This window comes from Amphibalanus amphitrite, unplaced genomic scaffold, assembly GCF_019059575.1.
Source record: "Amphibalanus amphitrite isolate SeventyFive unplaced genomic scaffold, NRLGWU_Aamphi_draft 000139F_arrow, whole genome shotgun sequence".
Lineage (NCBI taxonomy): Eukaryota > Metazoa > Arthropoda > Thecostraca > Balanomorpha > Balanidae > Amphibalanus > Amphibalanus amphitrite.
The window spans coordinates 458,202-479,277 of record NW_024881634.1 but is presented as its reverse complement, the minus strand read 5'-3'; the positions used below and the strand labels follow the sequence as shown (position 1 = coordinate 479,277).

The 21,076-nt window shown below is 50.3% G+C and overlaps 1 protein-coding gene across 2 annotated transcripts in view; it reads left to right on the top strand.

The window, feature by feature from the left end:
• LOC122382415 overlaps positions 1 to 20,387 on the top strand; it is a 47,186-nt gene extending 26,799 nt beyond the window's left edge. The window contains exons 3-9 of one of the 2 annotated variants that reach the window (XR_006256678.1): positions 2,829 to 3,000; positions 4,906 to 4,957; positions 10,206 to 10,350; positions 15,227 to 15,533; positions 17,310 to 17,431; positions 18,452 to 19,946; positions 20,092 to 20,387. Coding sequence is in view for 1 of the 2 variants with exons in the window: in XM_043367696.1 (XP_043223631.1) it covers positions 2,829 to 3,000; positions 4,906 to 4,957; positions 10,206 to 10,350; positions 15,227 to 15,533; positions 17,310 to 17,431; positions 18,452 to 18,586 (933 nt within the window). In the remaining variant the exon portion in view is untranslated. Of the gene's footprint in view, positions 1 to 2,828; positions 3,001 to 4,905; positions 4,958 to 10,205; positions 10,351 to 15,226; positions 15,534 to 17,309; positions 17,432 to 18,451 lie in introns of both variants that reach the window. The other variant, XM_043367696.1, reaches the window with a different exon arrangement.
• The last annotated feature ends 689 nt before the right edge of the window (positions 20,388 to 21,076 follow it).

Sequence of the window (21,076 nt, the reverse complement as noted above, 5' to 3'; positions counted from 1 at the left end):
TCATCATCATCATCATTATCATCATCGCTAATAGATGCTATGTATTGCATTATATCTACCACTTCTAATCTGATTTTGCCATTATTCTAAACAGGGATGCGGAGCCGGAGCCGGAGCCGGAGCCGGAGCCGCCGGAGCCGGCATATTTTGCCCGGAGCCGGAGCCGGAGCCGGAGCCGTGAAACAATATAGCCCGGAGCCGGAGCCGGAGCCGGAGCCGCCAAAAAAAGGGCGACTCCGGCTCCTTTTCTTAAGAGGAAACAATTATTTACCTAGTTCGGTTTGACAGCAGAAGGCGTAAAACAATGTGGTATTCAAAATAGCCTTGTTATACAAATACAGAAGCAACGTGTACCAATCCCATCGCGTTTTTTCTTCCACCCGTATTTAATTGATCGCATAGGGGATGTACTGAGTAGAAGCCGGAGCCGGAGCCGCCGGAGCCGGAGCCGCCGGAGCCGGATCATTTTACTCGGAGCCGGAGCCGGAGCCGGAGCCGCCATGACATTTCACCCGGAGCCGGAGCCGGAGCCGGAGCCGATTTTTTTCTCCGGAGCCGGAGCCGGAGCCGGAGCCGTCTGAAATTTCCACGGCTCCGCATCCCTGATTCTAAATTCTCCCATTATCTAAACGATTCCAGTCAAGTCACCCGTATAAAATCCATGATCCCTGCTACTCCATCAGTAGAGTTCATGTAACGGCTCAAAATGTACCGCCCCATCTCTGTCATGTGTTCCGGACGCCGCGCCGGGCGGTGTCCGACCGACCCGCTCCCTCTGCCACCGTCGTCGACCGGCCGGGTGCCGAGTGCGGTCGATGGCGCGCGCTCGGCAGATTGGGGTCGGACCAGCACTCATTTGGAGCGGGATTAACACCCAGTCGCCGCCGAGGCCACCACGTCGACAAAAGACCGCCCCGGCAGGGGAGATAACACCCCGCAGATCTGCTGACACACGCAGTCAGCAGTAAACGCGGCGAATTGAAACCGAAGATCACATTTTAAAAGAAAACTGATGTGAAGGAGTGGGTGTCGAATTCGATTGGGCATTGTTGACTTATCCTCATTTGATGTTTGATTAAATGCAAATTATGTTGACTAAGGAAAATTAATTTCATGCAAAATATTTAATCAGGCTGAGCCTGCTCAATATGCGATTTATTTTATTTTCACACTAAATTTATGTAATTTTATTGGAAAAGTTGAAGCTTTATCGTCTCGAGGAATATAGTTACAGTTACGTTCTCGAAGAGCCACAGCTGCGAGATTGCTTTGAGGGTTTCGTTCGTTCGTTCGTTCCGTGACCATAAGACGGGCATGAGAAGAGCTTGGGAGACCTAAACCCGCCCCGCATTGTCTCGACTGGGGGTACCGTCGGACACGTCTTACTTCATAGTTGTGTGCATGAAGCATGACTTGCTTCTCATTTGCTAATTAATCAGGACAGTATAATTAAAGTTCAAATGAGAGAATGTTAACACACATTCTCAAACCTCAACCATAACACAACTTGTGTCAAAAGCTTAATTAGGCTCTGCGTTGCGTTCTGCAGCACAAATTGAGCAGCGTTTTCCAGCCGCGTGCCTGCCTTCAGAGTCGGACGCTTTGTGATCTCGGCGCTGATAGTTCGCCCTGTGATCTCGGTGCCGGTCAGCGCGATGTTCAGACGGGCTGCTTCACGGTCCTCAACACCCGCTCGACGGGACGGGTCATCAGCACCGGGGCAGGCACCTCAACTAATGACCAGACCCAGCCGTGACAGCTGTAATCAGCCCCCAAAAGTCACGTGACACGGCGTGACGTGACACATGACACGGCGTGACGCCCGGTCATGATCGCGTGACCGCTGGGTGGCGCGCGTCGTGTTAGGGGCGACACGCCGTCGAAATTACCGCCTCGCGCTGGCATGCCTCCCGTTGAGAGTGTATCGCACACAACAGCTGCTGCAGCGGCGCTAAATTTACCGCGGCTGGCGCGCGACTCTCGGCTGGGCGGGGCGGGGGCGGGGGCGTCGGCGTCTCTGCCGCCGGGACCGACGGCTATCGATTCGGACAGACGTCGGCGTCGGCCGGCCTGCTGCCGTCGCTATCTCGCGCCGTACCGCTCCGCGTGCCGGCGGCGTGTCTCGCCGTGTCGCCACCATAGGTCAGGTGAGGTCACGCCGTGAGGAGTGGAGACTCAGCCGGCCAGCCCGGTGCGCCTGTGTGTCTGTCTGTGAGGGGAGGGGGCCCGTCGGCGCCAGCCGCCAGCCCGGCTGTCCTCTCCGTCGCCGGCACTGCGCAGTGCGCAGCCCCAGTCAGCTGACTGGCTGGCCGTAACCCGCCCGAGGGCATGGCCGGCCGGCCGGTCTCCGCGCCCCGGAGGACGGTGCGTGACCTCACTGTGACGGATCGTGACGTGACGGTGACGTGTCATCAGGTGAAAGTGACTTATTGTAACGTAGCAGCTGTGTGCAATGTGCACTGTGCAAAAAACATTCTTCAGATGTGAGCCTCCGTGATCCATGATCCACGCGGAGGATGGGCGGAGTGCAGTTTCCGTGTTCTATGTGCCCATAGACCCTGACTTTTCCCGTTTATGACCTGTTTTGTCCATCATGTAACATGCCGTGTAGCACGGCACGTCGGTATCTTTGTGCTGTTTGGGTGTTGATGGACCGATCCTGTCACGTGACGACCCCCGACACGCCCCCGTCAATAACGTTGGCAACTGTTTACTTACCTACTGCCATGTGTCTTTTCTTACTTTCTGACTACATATAATAGTTCCAGCCTCGAACAGTGGATCTCATCACCCCGCCGTATTCACGACGCTCCTCTCTGTTCTCACAGGCGCACCTGAGCGGCGGCGGGTGGGGGCGAGGCGGGGACACGGGGGACGGCCGGCACGTGCCGCTCATCGTGTGCGGAGTGACCGCCGGCCTTCTGCTGGTGCTCAGCGCCGCCCTCACCCTACTCCTCTGGAGGAGACGCGCCATGAAGAGCAGGAGCGAAAAGATCTACAGTAAGTGACCGGTGTGCCAGGGAAGGGGTGACGAAGGGATAGGTGAATCGTAGTGATATTCCATGTCGCTTTTGACCAAGAACCGTCTTTCTGAGCTACAGAAACCAGTCTTATCCCTTAAGTACGTTTACTAAAAGAGATGGATCATATTTCGTGTCACTTATAAGATTAAGAACCGTTCTTCTGAGCAGAAGGAACCAGCCATATCATCTTATCTTTATGCCAGTTTTCTTCCACCCAACGATACGTATTCATTTTAAGCAAATGTGCCAATTATTGTACCTATGTAGTTATGTACCTTTCTGAACTCTTTTGCGAAGCATAAAAGTCTTGGCGATCGGCAATCGCTGGGCTATTGCAACGTTTTATGCGTATGCAGTGCGTGATGTTATTTTACTTCTACATTGTATGTGACTTTTATACGTGAACGGTGAATTTAACATTTCTTGCAATGTAGCGAACAATTAACAATAATATTGATTGAAGAGCTATAGAAAATAACAGTCCTATTTATAAAAGATGATTAGGACCACCAATACCATAACATTATGTGTTTATACTTTACAGATGGTTAAAGCCCAAAACCTTTATTGTTTCCATAGGCTCCAGTTCCAGTGCTCGAGGTTCCTTTGACATGAGTAAGAAAAGACCTACGTAAAAGCCACAGCCGCAAAGCTTTGCATGATTTATGATTTTTAGATTTTAGCTCTATCAGCAGATTAACTTCATGATCTACCGAAAGATTTCAGTGATATAACCACAACCAATCTCGCTCAGGCCAGACTTTCCGCTTTCAAAGCATTTACAGTTTGTTTGGCATTCATTTTTGTTGCGATACTGTGCCAAAGGCGGGTCCCATTCTGCTGCATGATCAGGCGGCATTACGAGTATTTATAATGCACCGTGTACATGCAATGAACATTACTGCTTGCTTGCCAATATTTACATGATCATACTAAGCATCGGGGTGCCTTGACGCTTAAAGTGCCCGCCCATCGGCTAACCTTTAAGGTCGGTCGATGCATGTTTTGCGATCTTCGGAATGTTTGAGACGAGGTGTTAGTATTACTGATGTTAGTTGTCCGACTTTCAAAACTAACAGCTCACCTCAAGACGAAGACGAAAGTCCGACAATAACCTCAGTAGTGCTTATCTGACTTCATTTGCATCAAGGCATGCAGCGTGAATCTTGTGACACGTTGACGTGCCAGTTTCTTAGATTTTAATTTGATTAATGAAGGATCAGGCGTCAAGGAAATTTAGGAATTCACGCAGCTCTCATCCTCATGTGGAAGTGCACATGCAGTGCTGCATAAGAAGGGTTCGCCTACGTTGCCCAGCAATGCAATACTATACCGGGTCTGGTTGCCACGAACGCAACCGAACTGAAGCAGTCTTTCTATGTCGTATTATAAAAAAGATTGTTCAAGGAATTGTCTCGGTTTACAAATTAGGTATACGAACACAGACAAAGTTTCTTAGCGATGCTTGCTCAAAAGAACCACATGCCATGGCTGGGATAATCCTTCCAATCTAAGAGTGTGAATCTATCACAACATCACGACGAGGCCGTTCTGCAATTCTGTCGCCTTAACTTAATCAACTTCCGCTCAGAAAGAGCAGGCGGTCCCCAGTCCCCTCTCGTCTGTGTCTGTATCGGAAGGCCGTCGTTAACTCGACCGCCGCCTCCCACATGAACCATTCCGGTCCCGTCGAGTAGGTCAGCTGCAGTCGATGTATGTTACAGCAGGAGGTCGGGTGGAAGCTATCGCCATCTTGAGCCAAGGCCATACTAAATCATGGGGACGGCACAGGGAAACTGAAGGGTATTATGCTACGGCTGGACGTTGATTGAAGTTACTTTGTGGTTATGTTCTGAGCTTTTTCGTTTCCTCTTTATTTCAGAGTTGCGGAAAGAGGAGAAGGACCCTTGGTCAGAAAGCCCGCCAGGAAAAAGGTGAGTTTCTACTGTGCGAGTTGAACGGACATGTGTATTGCGTAATGATGTCACGGAATGGAACATCTGATATGTCTGATTTAGTTCAGATATGGACTTGTCTGACTATTACCTACTCGTCTGGCTATCGGCCGCCTTACGTCTGACTGGTCTGACTATCGGCTGAGATTTCAGCAGCGGTGTATTTAAATGTTTTGATCATGCATGAAATTTAAATATCCCTTACCACCATAGATAGTCGTCTGCCACGGAGCGCAACAAATACGGGCACGGTGCCGGCACCGCTGCCCGTGGCATCCCATTTGGAAGCCATCCGCTTACCTCACCGGGTTCAGCCTTGGCGCATTACTTGTCTGCGCCCGGCGCCGCCTTCCGCCCTGCCCGCCAGTCACGCTGCCATAATGACGTCACTAGTCAGCTGAACATTTGGCCGGCTCCCCACGGCACCGGCTCGCTGACTCCCACCCCGCTCTGAAGGCTGCGGTGTCCGCGGGTTGATGCAAAGGAACCGCGGCTCTGAGCATGCACGACCCGGACCATGTCTCGCCCGCTAGACAAGGCGGATGGTCTCGAGTCTGATTCATGAGGACTGGCCATGTACCCCGCCAACAAACGGCGACATAGCGGCGCCGGTGTGCATCGACTTGGCACGGTGTCACGGCACGGCCGCGGTACTTTGCAGGGTGCGGGTGGAGGCCGGTGTGGGGTTCCGGAGGGGACGGGTGCCGTGCACGCGGGGTCGTGGCACCGCGGGGTGGCACCCCCGCCCGCCGGAGCGGCGCCAGGACGGCGTTATATCGACCACACCTCCCCGCTGAGCCCGTCCCTGGTCGCCACCCTCACCACTCCTCAGTCGGATCATAGGCTCTACTCTTTAGTGCCCTGGGCTCGTCGTTGGTATGAGTGCCCAACTTGTCCAGTTTGCTGAGGAGGCCTGGGCTCGAGCTACAGATTCACGCGACACTACTCGCGCTCGGAAACTCGCACTTTTGAAGATGAAACTTGGAAGTGTAAGGTTCCTATGCATAATGACCAGATGTAAGAGTTCGATGCACTTTTCAAGTGACTTCGAACATTTATAACTGGGCACAAAGTTACCAACATCTTCGCTTTTTATCTGCTCCAAGCTGAAATCGGAACCAGAAGCCCTGAAATGTGTCCCCGAAGCCATTTCAGTGACCTCTCTTTGTTTCGCCGACGGTAGTCGGGCGGTGAACCGGCCAGGCTCTGAGCCTCTCCCCAACTCTGTCCAGTTCTCCGCGCTCTGTCCGTCGAAACCGACGGCCGACCCCCGGCAAATGTCGGACGCCGGTGTTCATAAATCGGGCGACGGGACTTCATTATAGACGCGCGTAGGGAGGGTGGTCGGGGTCGATACTGATAGTTCCCTGAACGCCCGAACGAGGCCTTTACTATCCCCCTCCCCACGCAGCCCAAAAGTCAACCTTAGTCGGACTGCATGAAGCGACGGTTTGGCCGACGACGCTTATGCCGACTTCTAATGAAATGTTAAAACGTCAGTCCACGATGCACAATGCGCACAATACGCTCTCAGATGAACTGCCTTTTCGATAATGTTTGGAACGGCTTTTATAAAAGATATGATTGTGCTGGTGCCATCATCCGTGAGCTGAGGATGCTGCAGTATTTCGCAACGTTGAGAGCCTGTATCTGAATCCCTACTTCTTGCCCACCTTATTTAGTCAGTCGTAATTAGGGAGGCAACACGTGCAATGTGCAAAGTTAAATTAAACGAAAGTCAAGCTAACCAAACAGCGTTTGATCTGAAGCAAGGAATGCATCAATCAATAACCAAAGCCTGTGAATACCTCCTAATGTTTTATTTGCATATGAGTCATAGAGTCAGAACTATTAGTGTGTCAGAACGACTGCGCATTTTTGCGGCTTCGTGGTCTGCCGAGGCCGAACAACTCTGCCTTTGAAGCACTGCCAGGAATCCGTACACGAAGTTACATGGGCAGCGGGCGCTGGCCGAGTCTGTTAACACACTCCTTGAGTTGCACACACCTGTCCTGTGCCGCTCCGCAGCCAGAGAGCGCGACCCACCGACCTGCCTCCGAGGTCACTGCCTAATCGGAGATCTAATGTACCGGGCCGCCACGACTCGCGAGTTTCCGCCAGTGGGAGTCTGACTGATTCCATGATATCCACGGGGAAAACCTATGTTTGCTGGCATCGAGTGGTGGTGTTGAGTTTGCCGTCTGCGGCGAATGAAAACTGCAGGTGCAAAGGCATGTGGACTGTGGAGGAGTGTTTTTGGCTCGCTCTGGACGCCCGCAGTTGCTCTGGGATGAGGGGGGCGGGCTGGCACAAGCGATAATATTGCACTAATTAACTAGCGTACTGGGGACTGAAGAACACTGATTTTCACTTTGTTTTGCTCTCAATTCTGATGTGATTTATAGAAGTGCTTGCCGTGCTTACAAATAGACCGTGAAATTTTAAGTGCCTTTTCTCTTACACGAAAACCGTTTTGATCGTTCTTGGCGGTAGCGCTCTGCGCTATGCGAGCGAGCATGGACTAGATGTTAATGCACCCAAACGCCAGGCCAATATGGCTGGCTGTCCCCCATAAATGGTGGGTTGGGCAGAATAATGGATCAATTGGATCCTTTGACGTATTTCCTGCACCAATATTAGCATCTTTTTCTCGTCGTCATCTTAATATGCAGCGAAGTTTTAATATTTTCAGCGATATTAGCAAGTCAAATATCTTGTGCGAGGCTTCGAATCAGATTAAACGCCAGCATCTTGCAACACTTTTATGTAACTATTTCATTGGTAATATACCGAGGCTGCGGCACGACAGCTCGTAAATATTTCAAGGAGATTAATTTTTCATGCGCTACGTCTTTTTATAATATTCATTCATGCCATTGCGCCTTATGTCGCGTATATATTTGAGAAGTGTCCATAACGTCTCTGTGAATATGATCCCATCTAAGAACGATGCAAACCTATTCCCTACTTATCTAATAATAACAGTTCAGATAAAAATAGGTGGACGTCATTGATCAATAAAAAGAGGCAGAGGCTTAAGTGTTTTTTTTTCGGCCATTGACGATATGAAACGAAGAGAAGACTAGAGGGGAGCTGAGGTATTCTGAAGTCGGGAAATGGCCAATCGCAGCAGCTTCGCCTCCGGTTTTGTGACAGGAACACAAACTGCGCTGAGCCGAGAGGGGCGCCTCTCTGAGTCATTATAGGAGGGAGGCTCTCCGACTCCCGCGGGGGACAGGGGACCGAAGGTCTCCGCGGAGACGGTGAGCGGGGAGAGGGGAGCTCACCGCCAGATCGATGGCCTCAAGGCCCATGCATCAAACGCCCCATCTAATGGGCGCCGCGCCTACAATGCGCCTGTCATCAGCGAGGGTGCCGCGGTGGAGAATCAGCAGCGCATTACCGCGGAGTGCAGAACGAGAGCCATCGATCACACCCGCTTCAGAACTCGTGGCGGTGATACCGGTACGCAGCAGTAGCAGGGGGAGTGGCTGTGGAAATATCGCGGGATGGTGCCGAGATACTCCTTTCTTACTATTCTTTCTTAGCACTACTCCTTTCTACTCCTTTCTTAGCACGCTGTGTGTGTTTTTTAACTTGCAGTTGATGATCCTACGTCGTTCAGATAAGTCTTATCGCCCATGACCAGACGCATTTCGGGCGCTCCCGCGCTTCTACAATTTATTTGAACCCCGTGTACGGCCCATGGTCGCTCCCCAGTCTGTCGTTTTGACCACCATTTATCATACTGGCTGTGCCTTGAACGTCGTCTTTTCCTAGAAAATTGGTGTCATTATTCATCGTGCGACCCCAAAAGATGAAAATATGCACCTTATTTCCAAGCTGTCTTCCAAAGTGTATTGCGTTTTAGCTAAATTTAGATATGTTATAACGTTCTTTATAAGAAAAATGAAATAAATGATTCCTTCCCGATTACTTGAATAATTATTATCCCGGCTATTGGTTTGAATCTAGCGATTTTAATAATTAGAAATTGGATCAATCTGCATCATCTTCATGATTTCTTCGCTCGCTTTGACCTGACTTCCATCAGAGTTCTTCGGGCATATCCTCGTACCCCGACTAGAAATGATGAACCACTGGCGCTCGTGGCGTGCCGGGTTATTGCACCCCAGAGGACCATCAGAGTTCACTCTGGGTCGTCCGACAGGCCCGCGATAACACAACAGACATATGTTAGGTCGGTGACTGGAAAGGTCATCTCCCTCCATTCTTCCTCACTCGCTGTGTCGTATAAGTTGCGCTCAACTTTTGAAAATTAAGAATGTATTACCCGATGACATTGCATTGGAAGCCGATGTCACCAAGCTCTTGATGCAATCGTAGTTCGGGAAAGTTTGAACACACTGGCAACTTTTTGCGCAATTATCTACTCGATTTCCGCGGTTGGAAATTTTCATCGTCGCCGACGATCGTCGTCAATTGATCTTCTGTCGACATCTCTTTGTCCGCGAATGCGGGCGCTGTCTGGCGAGTGTAGTGAGTGTGGCGACATAAACGTTATTGCATTACTGATCCTCGTCGTTTAGTTGTCTCGTCGTTGTCGTCATCGTCGGCAGCGATGGCGACAGTGGAGGAGACTAGGATGTTTCCGACATTTCCTCCCGTATGAGAGTTCCTTCCCGGATCGAATGGCTCTGTGCAGCCGATGTCGGCGTCAGCACCCACGCGGGAGTCGTGCTGGGCGACACAGAAGGACCATCGTCGCCCCGCAGCCGTCAGCAGTGATGACGGCGGACGAGGGCCGTGGGCGGCCGAGGGCACGTGTGGGGGAGGGGGAGGTCAGCGGCAGTGACCGCGGAGTGTAACGACACCGGGATTTCTGAGAAGTCGATGGACTCTGGCGGAACGGATTTCCTGGCGGCGGAAACGCAGCGAAACGAACCGGACCAAATTAAAGAAAAGGATTCCGAGAGCTGAGATAATTCAGCCGAGATAATTCAGTCGGTCGTAATCACATCCTCCCGCGAACCGGAAAATGTGTAGGTTACGATACTCTATACAATTACAAATAATTACATTTTCCGATTTTTTTTTTGTCGGCTGAAATACGGCGCAAATGAAACCATATAAGGCATTTTCGTGTAATAAGTACAGACCACTATTCCACGACCCTTAAGGTCGGTGATACCATTGATTGACTATTGGAATCGATTGCCGACGTCCCACATCGCGTGCTAACCAATGGCCGCTCCTTCTATTCCAGCTCCGGCTGCCTGAAGCTGTGTACGGAGGGTATCCGCGGCTCGGGCCTCCCCATCTACTATCATCGCGCTTCCCAGCCGGCATCGCCCGCGCAGACGCCGACTACGACCGCTGCTGATGTCACCAGCACACCGCTGCAACACAAGGTAATGATCAGCAGCACACTGTGTCCACAGAAGTTAAAGTTTACCAGTGGCCCGCGTGCGCGTCACCAGAGGGTAAATATCAGCAGTGACCAGCGTTAGCAGAAGGGAAAGATCAGCAGCACCATCTCGCCACTCAAAGTCAAAGTCAAAGTCATTTATTAGAATTCTTCCACGGGGTGGGTATTAGAATCCGGTCAGGAATGTGACATGCTGATATAGGAGCTAAATGAGACCCAATTAAAAATATATGATACTGATACAATGGCAAAAGCTACGTTAAAACAAAACACTCCGAAAGACGGCGTTTATGGTTGTGAACGACAGGAGCCTTGGATTGACAGCTTATAAATTCACTGGCTACTCGCTGTTACAAGCTTAGCCTGCCAATGTCAGACTCGTTCGCACGCCATAATACAGGATATCTTGGCGTTGTGAAGTTCAAGCATCCGGCTAGACCGTAGCGCCACATACCTACCCAACGAAGTTGGCTGGTTCGCTGAAACAATCAAACACTGACACTAAATCGATGCGACCGAGACCACCTGAGCTTTCAACATCGGTTATCGTTAGTGATGGACGACAACGCGCTGCTGCAAATGTCAGGCGACTCATACTGTAGGCGTAGGTACAGCTTCGGACGTGTTCAGAAGTCGAGCATTTGAAATTTAAGAATGAGGATGGTGAGCAGTCTGCCAACCAATCACATGTCGCATGTCACATGGCTTAAGAAACATTATCTCTAAGCTACTAATCATTGTTAGCAAAGCCGCTATAAGCGAGAAGTGTCAAAAAATTAGTCTGGGAAACTTAAAGCGTTTGCTTTTCACTAAATCAGTAAGCTTGTTATTTAGGTGCATCGGTGGCAGTCACGCCGTCTTATACGAACCATTTAATTTAATTTCAGTCGCTGTAACAGCATATTTACACTTTTACAGCATCTCGAGGCCCATGCAGGCCATTTGAAAAGTTTTTGCGCTGCATTCGTGCTGTTCCTCTGTGCCGTGCCATCGGTACAATAACCCCTTCGGCGGCCGTTTCCACTCGACTTGCACTGTGACATAGACCAAGTTAGGTGGCGAGACAGAACTTTGACGCCAAAGTAGTCATCAAGCCGCCCTAACGGGCCGAAGTTGCGCGGGACGCTGGCGGTCGCCGTGGACGTGAAAATGCGCTGGCTCCAGCGATAACGACATCGTGACTTGTTTGCTCAGGAGCTAATTCCATTTGCCTGAAGTACGGCTTTCCAGCATGGACTGGGACTCATTTCCTGTAACTTGTTCGTTACTTTGAGGATGCGAATTAAACGATAGATAAGACCAAAGTAATTCAATTATGATGCATCTATAGCACATAACAATGATTCTACTCATGTTTATGTTTGGCATCTAAGCACGCGAACTTCTTTTTATGATGCAGAACATACTGACCTGCCGCAATTCCTTGCTAAATTTGTCCGGCGTTATTTCCGTTTCCCAGTGCGGAATCCAACTCTCGTGTGCACCTGCCACAGAGCTCCCTAGCCAATTCCGCCGCGACGCGAGAGGCTCAAAAAAGACGCACCGCCGGCAATACCTACGCACATCCCTGGCAGCCGCGCGGAAGATACACGATCTAAACTTTCTCCGGTAATCGCGTTACATCTGCTAACCGAATTAGCCTGGCTACTCGCGGGACAGGCAATTCTGCGCGGACGTCGCCGTGTAATCTAATATCGCACGACCTGTGTACGGGACCGGGGAGGACAGAGCCTCCTGAGACAGACCCGCCCACCAGCGGGGGGGAGGGGCCTACGCCGCAGCTGCGCGGGGGCGAGCGTCCACACTGTTCACCATACCCACCTGCAGGGTTATCGCTATGTCCACACCCCAGCGCGTCCGCGGCCAGCCGGGTCGCAGTTTGATGAAGACGGATCGATGGTCGGACCGGGGCGTGGCGTAATATTGGTATCGTCCGTCCACCACCTGGTCAGTGGGGAAACACGGGGCCATTTTCTCCTTTAGTAAATGTGAAGAGTCTTACGTAAATGTTCACCAGCATTATGATAGTTTTTTTTCGCTAGTATTGTGGCGGGGTTTACCCGCCACAATGCCTTCTTCTTGGCACAGCTCTACCTACAGCTTCAGGCAAAATTAATCCCTCGCGCTTTGCCTTCTTCTTGGCACAGCTCTACCTACAGCTTCAGGCAAAATTAATCCCTCGCGCTTGTTTGATGATGTGAAGCTATCGAAATTCACTTCTGTTGAACTTGTTTACGACAAAGCAAAGCGAAACGCAGCAGCTTACACGGGGCCGCCCCAGCCAGTCTCGGGCATTGCGGCACAGTCTAACTGCAGGCGTTTACCACTAGCGCCATCTAGGGATAGCAATGTAAACGAACACAGTCGCGCGGCCAAATGTGACCGCGTTCACCCGCTCATCATATACGGCTGGTATTGATGCGCTTTACGCTCATCAACCAATGTAGGTACTTGTTGAATCAATATTATGTTTCACGCGGATCATGCCGGTCATTGACAATAGATAGGTACAGGGTGTTGCAGGTAAATTGGGAATTTTCAGACCTAATTTCAACATGCTATTAATACGGTGAATGAAAACATAGAAAGTTGAAACTTCGCACGTGTATTGTGTCATGTACGCACAGCCTTGTCACTCGATGTGACCGCCGTCGGCGTCCCGCACCCTCTCGAGACGGCGCCGGAAAGCGGAGCACGCGCGCCGGGCCTCGTCCTGGTCAATGGTGCTGACTGCCTTCCTGATGGCCTTCTTCAGGTCAGAAACGTTGGCATGAGTGGTCGAGTTGGACTTTTGTTCTACCACGCCCCACATCCAGAAGTCGCATGGATTCAAGTCAGGCGAGTTGGAGGGCCATATGTCCTTGGGTACATAAAGGGGGATCCTCTGGCTCAGGAAATCTTGCACCCTCTGGGAAGCATGTGCTGGGGCGGAGTCTTGCACCAGCATGACTTTGCTCAGGTCATAGTATTTCATCATCCAGGGGATGAGAGACTCCTTCAGGATGGTCAAATACGCGTCAGTGTCGATCATCACACCAGCAGGTATGAAATGGGGCGGCATTATGCGGCCATCACTTGCGACGGCCCCGAATACCATCACTGATGCCGGATTTTTGCCCTTCATCACAGGAGGCACTTCATCAGGGCTGTAGGCGATAGCCCGCGAGTTCCGGCGGTTGGCGACCTCTTCTACGATGAACTTTTTCTCATCGACAAATACCCTGACGTCACTCCCGAGGTGCTTGAGGAGATTGAGGACCTTCGGTGCCCTCTCCCTTCGCATCGCCCTTGCTGGTTCGGTCAGGAGGCTTCGTCGTTTTCTGGTAAACGACTTCATCCCGAGGTCCTCTCTCACGGCTCTGCTGATGGTGCTCTTGCTCACGTGACGGGCACGCGCAAGCTTGTTCATCGAGGTCCTCGGTTTGGCCTGTATCGAGCGTTTCAAGCCGCTCAGGAATGTTGGTGTCCGTTTTCGGTCACTGCGAGGTGTGTGAGAACGTCGAGCGACATCCCCTCCAGCTCCTACAGTCGCGATAGTTCGGTACACGGTAGACTTTGGGTACCCAGTTAAACTTATTATGTCCTTCGCGCTCTGTCCGGCGCGAACTAACTCACCAATCGTTTCCCTCCGACGCTGCTCCATGACTGCGCGATATGTTAGGATTAAAATTTCAATATCAAATGAAAAACAATTGTTGAAATTATATTGTGTCAAATTTCCATGATGTTCCTCCGCATAGCAAATTTTTTGTAAGGTCATGAACTTAGTCCCAATTTACCTGCAACACCCTGTATTGCGCATGGAAAACTTTTAGAAACCATTAGGTTGGTTACCTACCTACCTACTTATAGACATATCCGATTTTATGGAGCGCTTTCGAAGACATTCAGGCTCAGCATAAAGCACAGTCGGCTTGAATTTCATAATGACCCTGTAATTAATTTCAATGACTAATGATTACAAAAAAACGACGGAGAAACTTTATGCGCTCATACCTGACTTCTCAAAAGTGCGGCACACTTCATGGTTTTCTGGTTCGATAATGTCATTGCCAAGGCTGATTAACAAATGCTATGTGCTCTCAACAGTCAGCACTTCATTCCATATTCTTAGCTAAATTGCGGCTTCCATTTGACATTCCAGGACTCGCATGCATCAATGAAGGCTATAGCGACTTTTCAGATCGATTGGTGTACCTACCGAACTTCTATCAGGTCACCGTCTGCGTCCGTTGTCATTGACCGCACGCTTCTAGCTCAAATTTGCCCTGCTCTTCATTTAGCTGATAACAAAGTAGTTCATTTATAGGTAGGTACACTCTATCCACGATATCTATTTTCCTCTTTTTATTATGTTTGCTGGGCTCGGAAATGAGAATATCGGCTCTCATAATTGCATTATCGACCAGTAGCAAAACATTTCGAGCGCAGCTGGCATGCAATGGCCTTGACGTGTTCCTCGCTGGATGGCTTCCTTTTTTCTGCTCCCCTGTGCGACGTTCACCGGCGCTGCGGAGCCTGTCAGCGCGACTGACAGCCTACGAGAGGAAAATCCCGTTCACATTTAGTGGCGTGCCCAGGGGGAAATCTGTTTGTGCGTTGCAGATGTGAGAGGTAGGCGCTAAAAGCCTCCTCAGCCGCGGTCATCACTTCGCGTGGAGACTGCAGGCATAGCGCTTTCGGCGTCTGCGACTCAATCAATCACGTTTTCCATCTGTGCGTTTACTGTTTTCTTCCCGCCTAGCACACCGCAGTCCTCATGTATCACTCACACGAGTTACGAAACGTCCCTGTATCTCCCTCAGTCCGCACCATCTGCGTTTTGACTGAGTTGTGACAGATCTGTCGTGCCGTTCCAGCCGCCGACAGCGCCGCCGCTGACGGTCAAATCTCACAACATCCCTCCTCCTCTGGAGCCGAGCGGCGGTCGGCCCAAGGACTCCCCGCGGTGGACCGACAACGTCGTCTACATCTCCGGATACAGCCCGACCCTGGAGAAACGGAGACCACTGGGCGAGCCCGCCACCTCCGCCACCGCCTCTGCGCAGGCAGAGGTGCACGATACGACCGCCGCGTACCGGACGCTGCCGTCCAAACAGAAACGACTGCAGCAGTTCTACGCGGCCGCCTCGGCTGCCGATGTCGGGCCGTGTGCTCCCAGCGCTGGTGAGAGGAGAGAGAAGGAGAACGGAGGAAGGGAGGGAGAGAGAGAGAGAGAGAGAGAGAGAGAGAGAGAGAGAGAGAGAGAGAGAGAGAGAGAGAGAGAGAGGGGGGGGGGAGAGAAGCCATCAGAAAGCGGGAAATGGAGGCCATCATTTCTAAGACGGTCCCATTCACTGGGGCCGATGGACTTCAAATTGACAACATTGCCCTTCGATGTGGCCATGACCGATAAGCCGTTCCTTTCCTTTGGCGCAGCGAGCTAGCCGATTGAGATACGGGGCGACGCTAACAGCCCTACGAGCCGGCGGTCGCCGATCAGTGACATTTATGTCGGGTCTGACGCTGTCGTCAGTAACTTTGGTGGCGAGTCGCAGTGGCTCAGCGGGGACGTTAGACTCGGCCGACGCTCAAATAAGTCAGACCGGACCCGAGTCGATAAGCGTATCTGGTGATTCGTGAGGCCGAAACGAATAGAGCTTTCAATTTTGTCCTTCTTAACCCGCGCCCGGCTGGGGGTCCTGGATTTCCACGCCCTGCTGGGGGGGGGGGGGTGTTTGAACACCCCCCCTTCTAACTCGGCTCCTGGGCCACGTAGCGATACGCGGAAAGCGGCGTTCGAAAGAGCGTCAAAAATAAAGAGGAAATCATTTCGGTCAATTTTTTGGTCAGGTCAAAGGTCAGGTCACCAGAGGTCATTGAAGGCAAAATTTCGCCGATTTCCAGTCGAATGTCGACAATTTCCAAGAAGCCAACGCATAACTCGGGAACCAATAGAGCTACAGCGCCGCGGAAAAGCGCATTCGATAGCCCTATTAACGCCCTTTCTGAATAATTTTCTCAGATTTGACCTAACGTCAACGGTTTTGCCTGCAGGGGGCCAAAACTGCAAAAATAGCCGATTTTTTCGGAAACAGTTTTTCTGCAATAACTTTTGACCCAAGCCTTGTACGAGCTTACTTTTACCGGCATCGTGTTCCTCTCGTCAATACGCATCGAATGAACTATAACTTGACCTTGAAAGGTCAACTTGAAAATTTGACCTCAGGTCAAGGTCATGACCTGACCGGAAAGGGTCATGTTGCATATCAGTCGATCCGTATCGTCGAGCTGAACACATCTAAGGCGTTTTCATCGCTCTAGCATGCCTCTATCAAAAGTTATTTGCGAAAAACTGTTAGATACCATTCGTGACCTAAGATGACCTCAGGGCATAAACAGGGGTCACGGACACCATTTACATGTTCAGTGTGTCTAAACCACCTGTAATTCAGTGTTTGGGAGTGTTTATAATGTCTTTCGTCCAAAAGAGGCGCATTTCAATTTTCTCCCATTGACTTATAATGGGGAGGTCGCAAAATTGACCTGACCTTAGGTCATCGATATCAAAATTCTGAGATATACATTTTGTACATGCTATTGCTCTTAGCAATCGCTGAAAGTTTCAAAGCGATCGGTCACTCGGTGTAGCTATGACAGACATTGAAACTTTTTATGAGGTGAGGTCACTTCAAGTGACCTGGTGACTTGACCTTGAATGACCTTGGTCTGAAATTTTCACAACATGTGTAGAATTGATGTATGATAAGGTGTACCAAAAACGGCGGCGCTCCGCGCCGCCGTTTTTGAGATATTCGCGAAAAACCACAAGGGGGGGTGTTCAAACACCCCCCCCCCCAGCAGGGCGCGGGTTAACGTTCGTTTTACACTAGACGTGACTGCTGAGACAACGCACCGAACGTGCTTAGCCTCACATACCAAACGGCCGTTTGTTTTTTACAGGAGAAGTGAGTCCAGACCGAGTGGATCTCATGCTGCTGGACGAGGAAATGAGGACCCGCAGTCTGCCCTCCTGGATGAGGAACAAGAACAAGGGCAAACTGCAGGACTCCAGCCAACACCCGGTAAATACGGGCATTGGGGAGCCACCGACCGGTAGAAAGGTCTCTTAGGCTGCGGGCCAACTGGGATACTAACCAATAATGTCGTGCAATGAGAAGTCGGTTCATGCCTGCTGCGTTTGCAGGGACAAAACTTGTGAAATATTTCCTTCATGCCGTCGGTGTATGGGAACATCATCCCGCTTCCATTATGAGTTAATAGCGTGTGAAGACGGTGTGGTCCCAAGATAAATGCGTAATGAGGTTACGTGCACATGTGATGCGCAATTGCAAACTCATCCTAAAGTTAGCCTCCGCTAACAATTAGAGGAAACTTACCGGAGCGGTCGGCCTTTTAACTTTGTTAGTCCAGATTATTCCGTGCTCGATGTGATTACAAAGAACTGCACACTGCACGGTAGGAGGAAAATTGTTCGTTATTGCGAACAAAACCATAGAGAATCGGTTGCATCACTGTACCCATTATTTAGGGTATTTTATATGTATCGTGTTTGGAAGGACTGAGCGGCCGCGTCGTACTCAGCTCTCTGTTGCGGTTATTCTTGTCCATTCTGTATCATTTTGTAGTCGTGCTTTGCATATAGGTGTACCTGATAATTGATGAACGCCCTACATCTTTCACACTCGATTGTCAACAATCAGCGGCATTGTAACTAATTTGAACGTATGTATATGGCCATTATTCCCTGGAATTTCTTCCGGTAAACTCGAGGTCATGATGCACGGACAGGTAGTCTCTGTAACAAGGAAAGGAAACCCAATGAATCATCAATCAACTAACGCCCAGCACGTATTCTTTCTCACGAGGGAAAGCAATTTAAGGACATAGCATTACTCGTCAGTCTACCGAGTACAGCATATCATAAAGATCTGACATCTGACAATATATGACACGGTGTGACAGCTCAGCAGACCGACTGTGTTAGGTGCATCTGATTCACGCCCTGAACGTGTGTGTGATTATCTAACGCAATGGGCATCTGACAACTGTATGTATCTGACACCTGTCCATCTGTCCCACAGCTGAGCTTCAGCCACAAGCAGCGGAACCGGATGGGCAACGACGCTGCCTCTGTGATCGCACGCGCGCGCACCCACTACCCCAGCCGCTCGGGGCAGGAGCCGACCATCGTCTACGACGTCAGAACGGCCCTATAGTGACGTCATAGGGACGCAGAGCGGCACTGACGTCACGACGGATCTCCAGTGGTATCGTGATGGAACTCTAGTGACGATGAAATGGAACTCCGGTGACGTGAAAATGGAACTCTTGGTTGCGTCACGGTCCTAGTGCAGAACTCTGGTACCGTTACGACGGAACCCTGGTGACGTAGTGAAGTCATACTGGACATATAGAAACGTTTTGGGTTGACAGTAGTCGTGTGACTTAGATGAAAGTGAAGTGATCAAATGGCAGCTGATACCACAGTGACATCAAATTATCTTTTAGTGACGATTCAGTGACGAAAGGAAAGAGATGCATCAGTGGTGTGCGATTGCTGCGACGAGCTAAAACATTGTGGGAGAATTATGTGAGCACACGATCAACGTAAAGCATACAGTCAACCTATAACTTCGTATGGTTTCATGTCCCTTCTACCATTTGTATGATCATTTCCTCAGTTTACATCGTCTGAAATGAGGACAGCGACATGTTACGTGTGTGTTTTCGTTTGGTGGGTCGTCACGGGCTTGGTGGATGTGTTTGATGCTGTGCTACCTTGGTCTCATCTCATTCGAGCAAAGTATCAACTGAGGCAGCCAATGTCAGGATGATAGGCTGGATCCCGCGCCAGATCCACCGAGTTACAGACATCTCATCAGCCTGGGATGGCTCGGTGGCTCCTAAAACCGACTCGTGCCCAAAAAGTTACCACGAGTCCTTATAACCAGTCTGGATTCTGTTTATGGAGGAGAATAAGGTCCCCGTCACGGGTTACGCCTGTCACTGAGGAAAGGACTGGCGTAGCTTTATTCTTTAGTGTCCGTACACTTCATCACACGAAGCGGACATTTTTTTTATAGTGATTGAGGCTAAATCGGGCTACAACTAGGCATTTACCAGAAGCAAGGGAAGGGCGAATGTGGACGGGTCTAGTCAAATGGCTACACTTCTTCAGGCAAGGTATCTCGGCATTTAATTGATGTGTGACAGCGGTCATGCTTGAGTAATGAGTATGTAGGCTGGTGGTATGGTGTAAGCCATCGTTTAAGCTCTCGGTTTTGATAAGGCATTGGACCGTCTCGCGGACGGGTTTTGCTGGTCCCATTTCACTCGTGTGACATCACGCACTACATGTGACGTCACCTGACCAAAGACAAGCGAACGACGTGGGATATCAGAGTGGGATGCGTTTTGCTTTTGGATATACGGCTTGGCGAATGTCATAATTGTTGCACCGCACCACCACCGCGCATGCATGAAATGCAATGTGTGTGCTTGTTGGGCTTGGCTGCAGACGGCTGATATTGTGAAGGAATTGATGACGTCATACGTGATGACGTGCAGTGTCCGGCGGTCAGATGGTTTGTTTGTTTGTTTTGTTGGGTTAGGCCCTTTCGGTCCAATTAGGCCATTTCAGAGCCGGGAGGATGATAGGATATAGGGGGAGACATTGGTCTGGGCAGGCACCCTAGTGAGTCGCCGGGGCTGAGCCCGTAAGGTCAGATGGAGAACATCTCAGATATGTGATACGCGTAGTGTGAGACACGACACAGTGCCAGTATGTGTAGCTGTTCTCGTAGCGTGTGTCACCAGCTGGCGTCGTATTAGGCCCAAGGCAATTAGAGTTCGATAGAACTGATGAGCACGTTGGCTGGAGCTGATTGTGAGCACAAGCGGTGCCGTGAGAGTGTTTGTTTACGGGCTTGTTTTATACCTGTGGTGTTAGTGATAGCGTGAATGTTGGTGTATCTTTTTCGCCATCCTTTTTTGCAATAGCGAAACATCGGTAAGAGATCAGGGCCTTTGAGCGTTTTGCGGGAGACCAGGGGCACAATCATCGATTGAAGGAGACACTTGGGCCCGGTACGGACATAGCTCGAGAAGAGAATCATAGCTGTATGAAAGTTAAAATTTGAAGCAATTTTATGGAGCCTCAAGCATTCAGCAAAGGGCGTAGGCATATCGTTCTTGAAAAGCGTAGTTTACACACAATCACGGACAACGGCTACCTAGGTAGGTACCGACAAGAAGTGTCAAAGAAGCAGCACTTGCGAAGTTTTACGCATCATGAGTACGATAGGTATCTAAGACAGACAACCGCTTTTGGGCATTGTTGGAGAAAGTCTTTAACGGAGAAAAGCAGCAAGACAGCAAATAAGAAAAACCACGAGGTGCGGCGAGAAGGCAAGAGAGCATCAATGATCCACACCCACTTATGCAGCCTTAGGGGTTTGAACTTTTCTTAAAGATTATGTAGCTATCTTACAATGCGAATCTAGATCGTATTATCAGCCAAACTGATGAGGCTGGTCACGACTCGCGAGGCAAGGAACAACCAAAGCGACCTCACAAACTAGCTCCAAAACTAGCTCACCTTTATAGTACACCTAGCGGAGAAAATTATAAGGTAGGTTAGGTAGGTGGCGCTGCTTCCGCCAGCAACGGCCTGGCAATACCAGGCAAATAATTCGGTGACTGAAAAC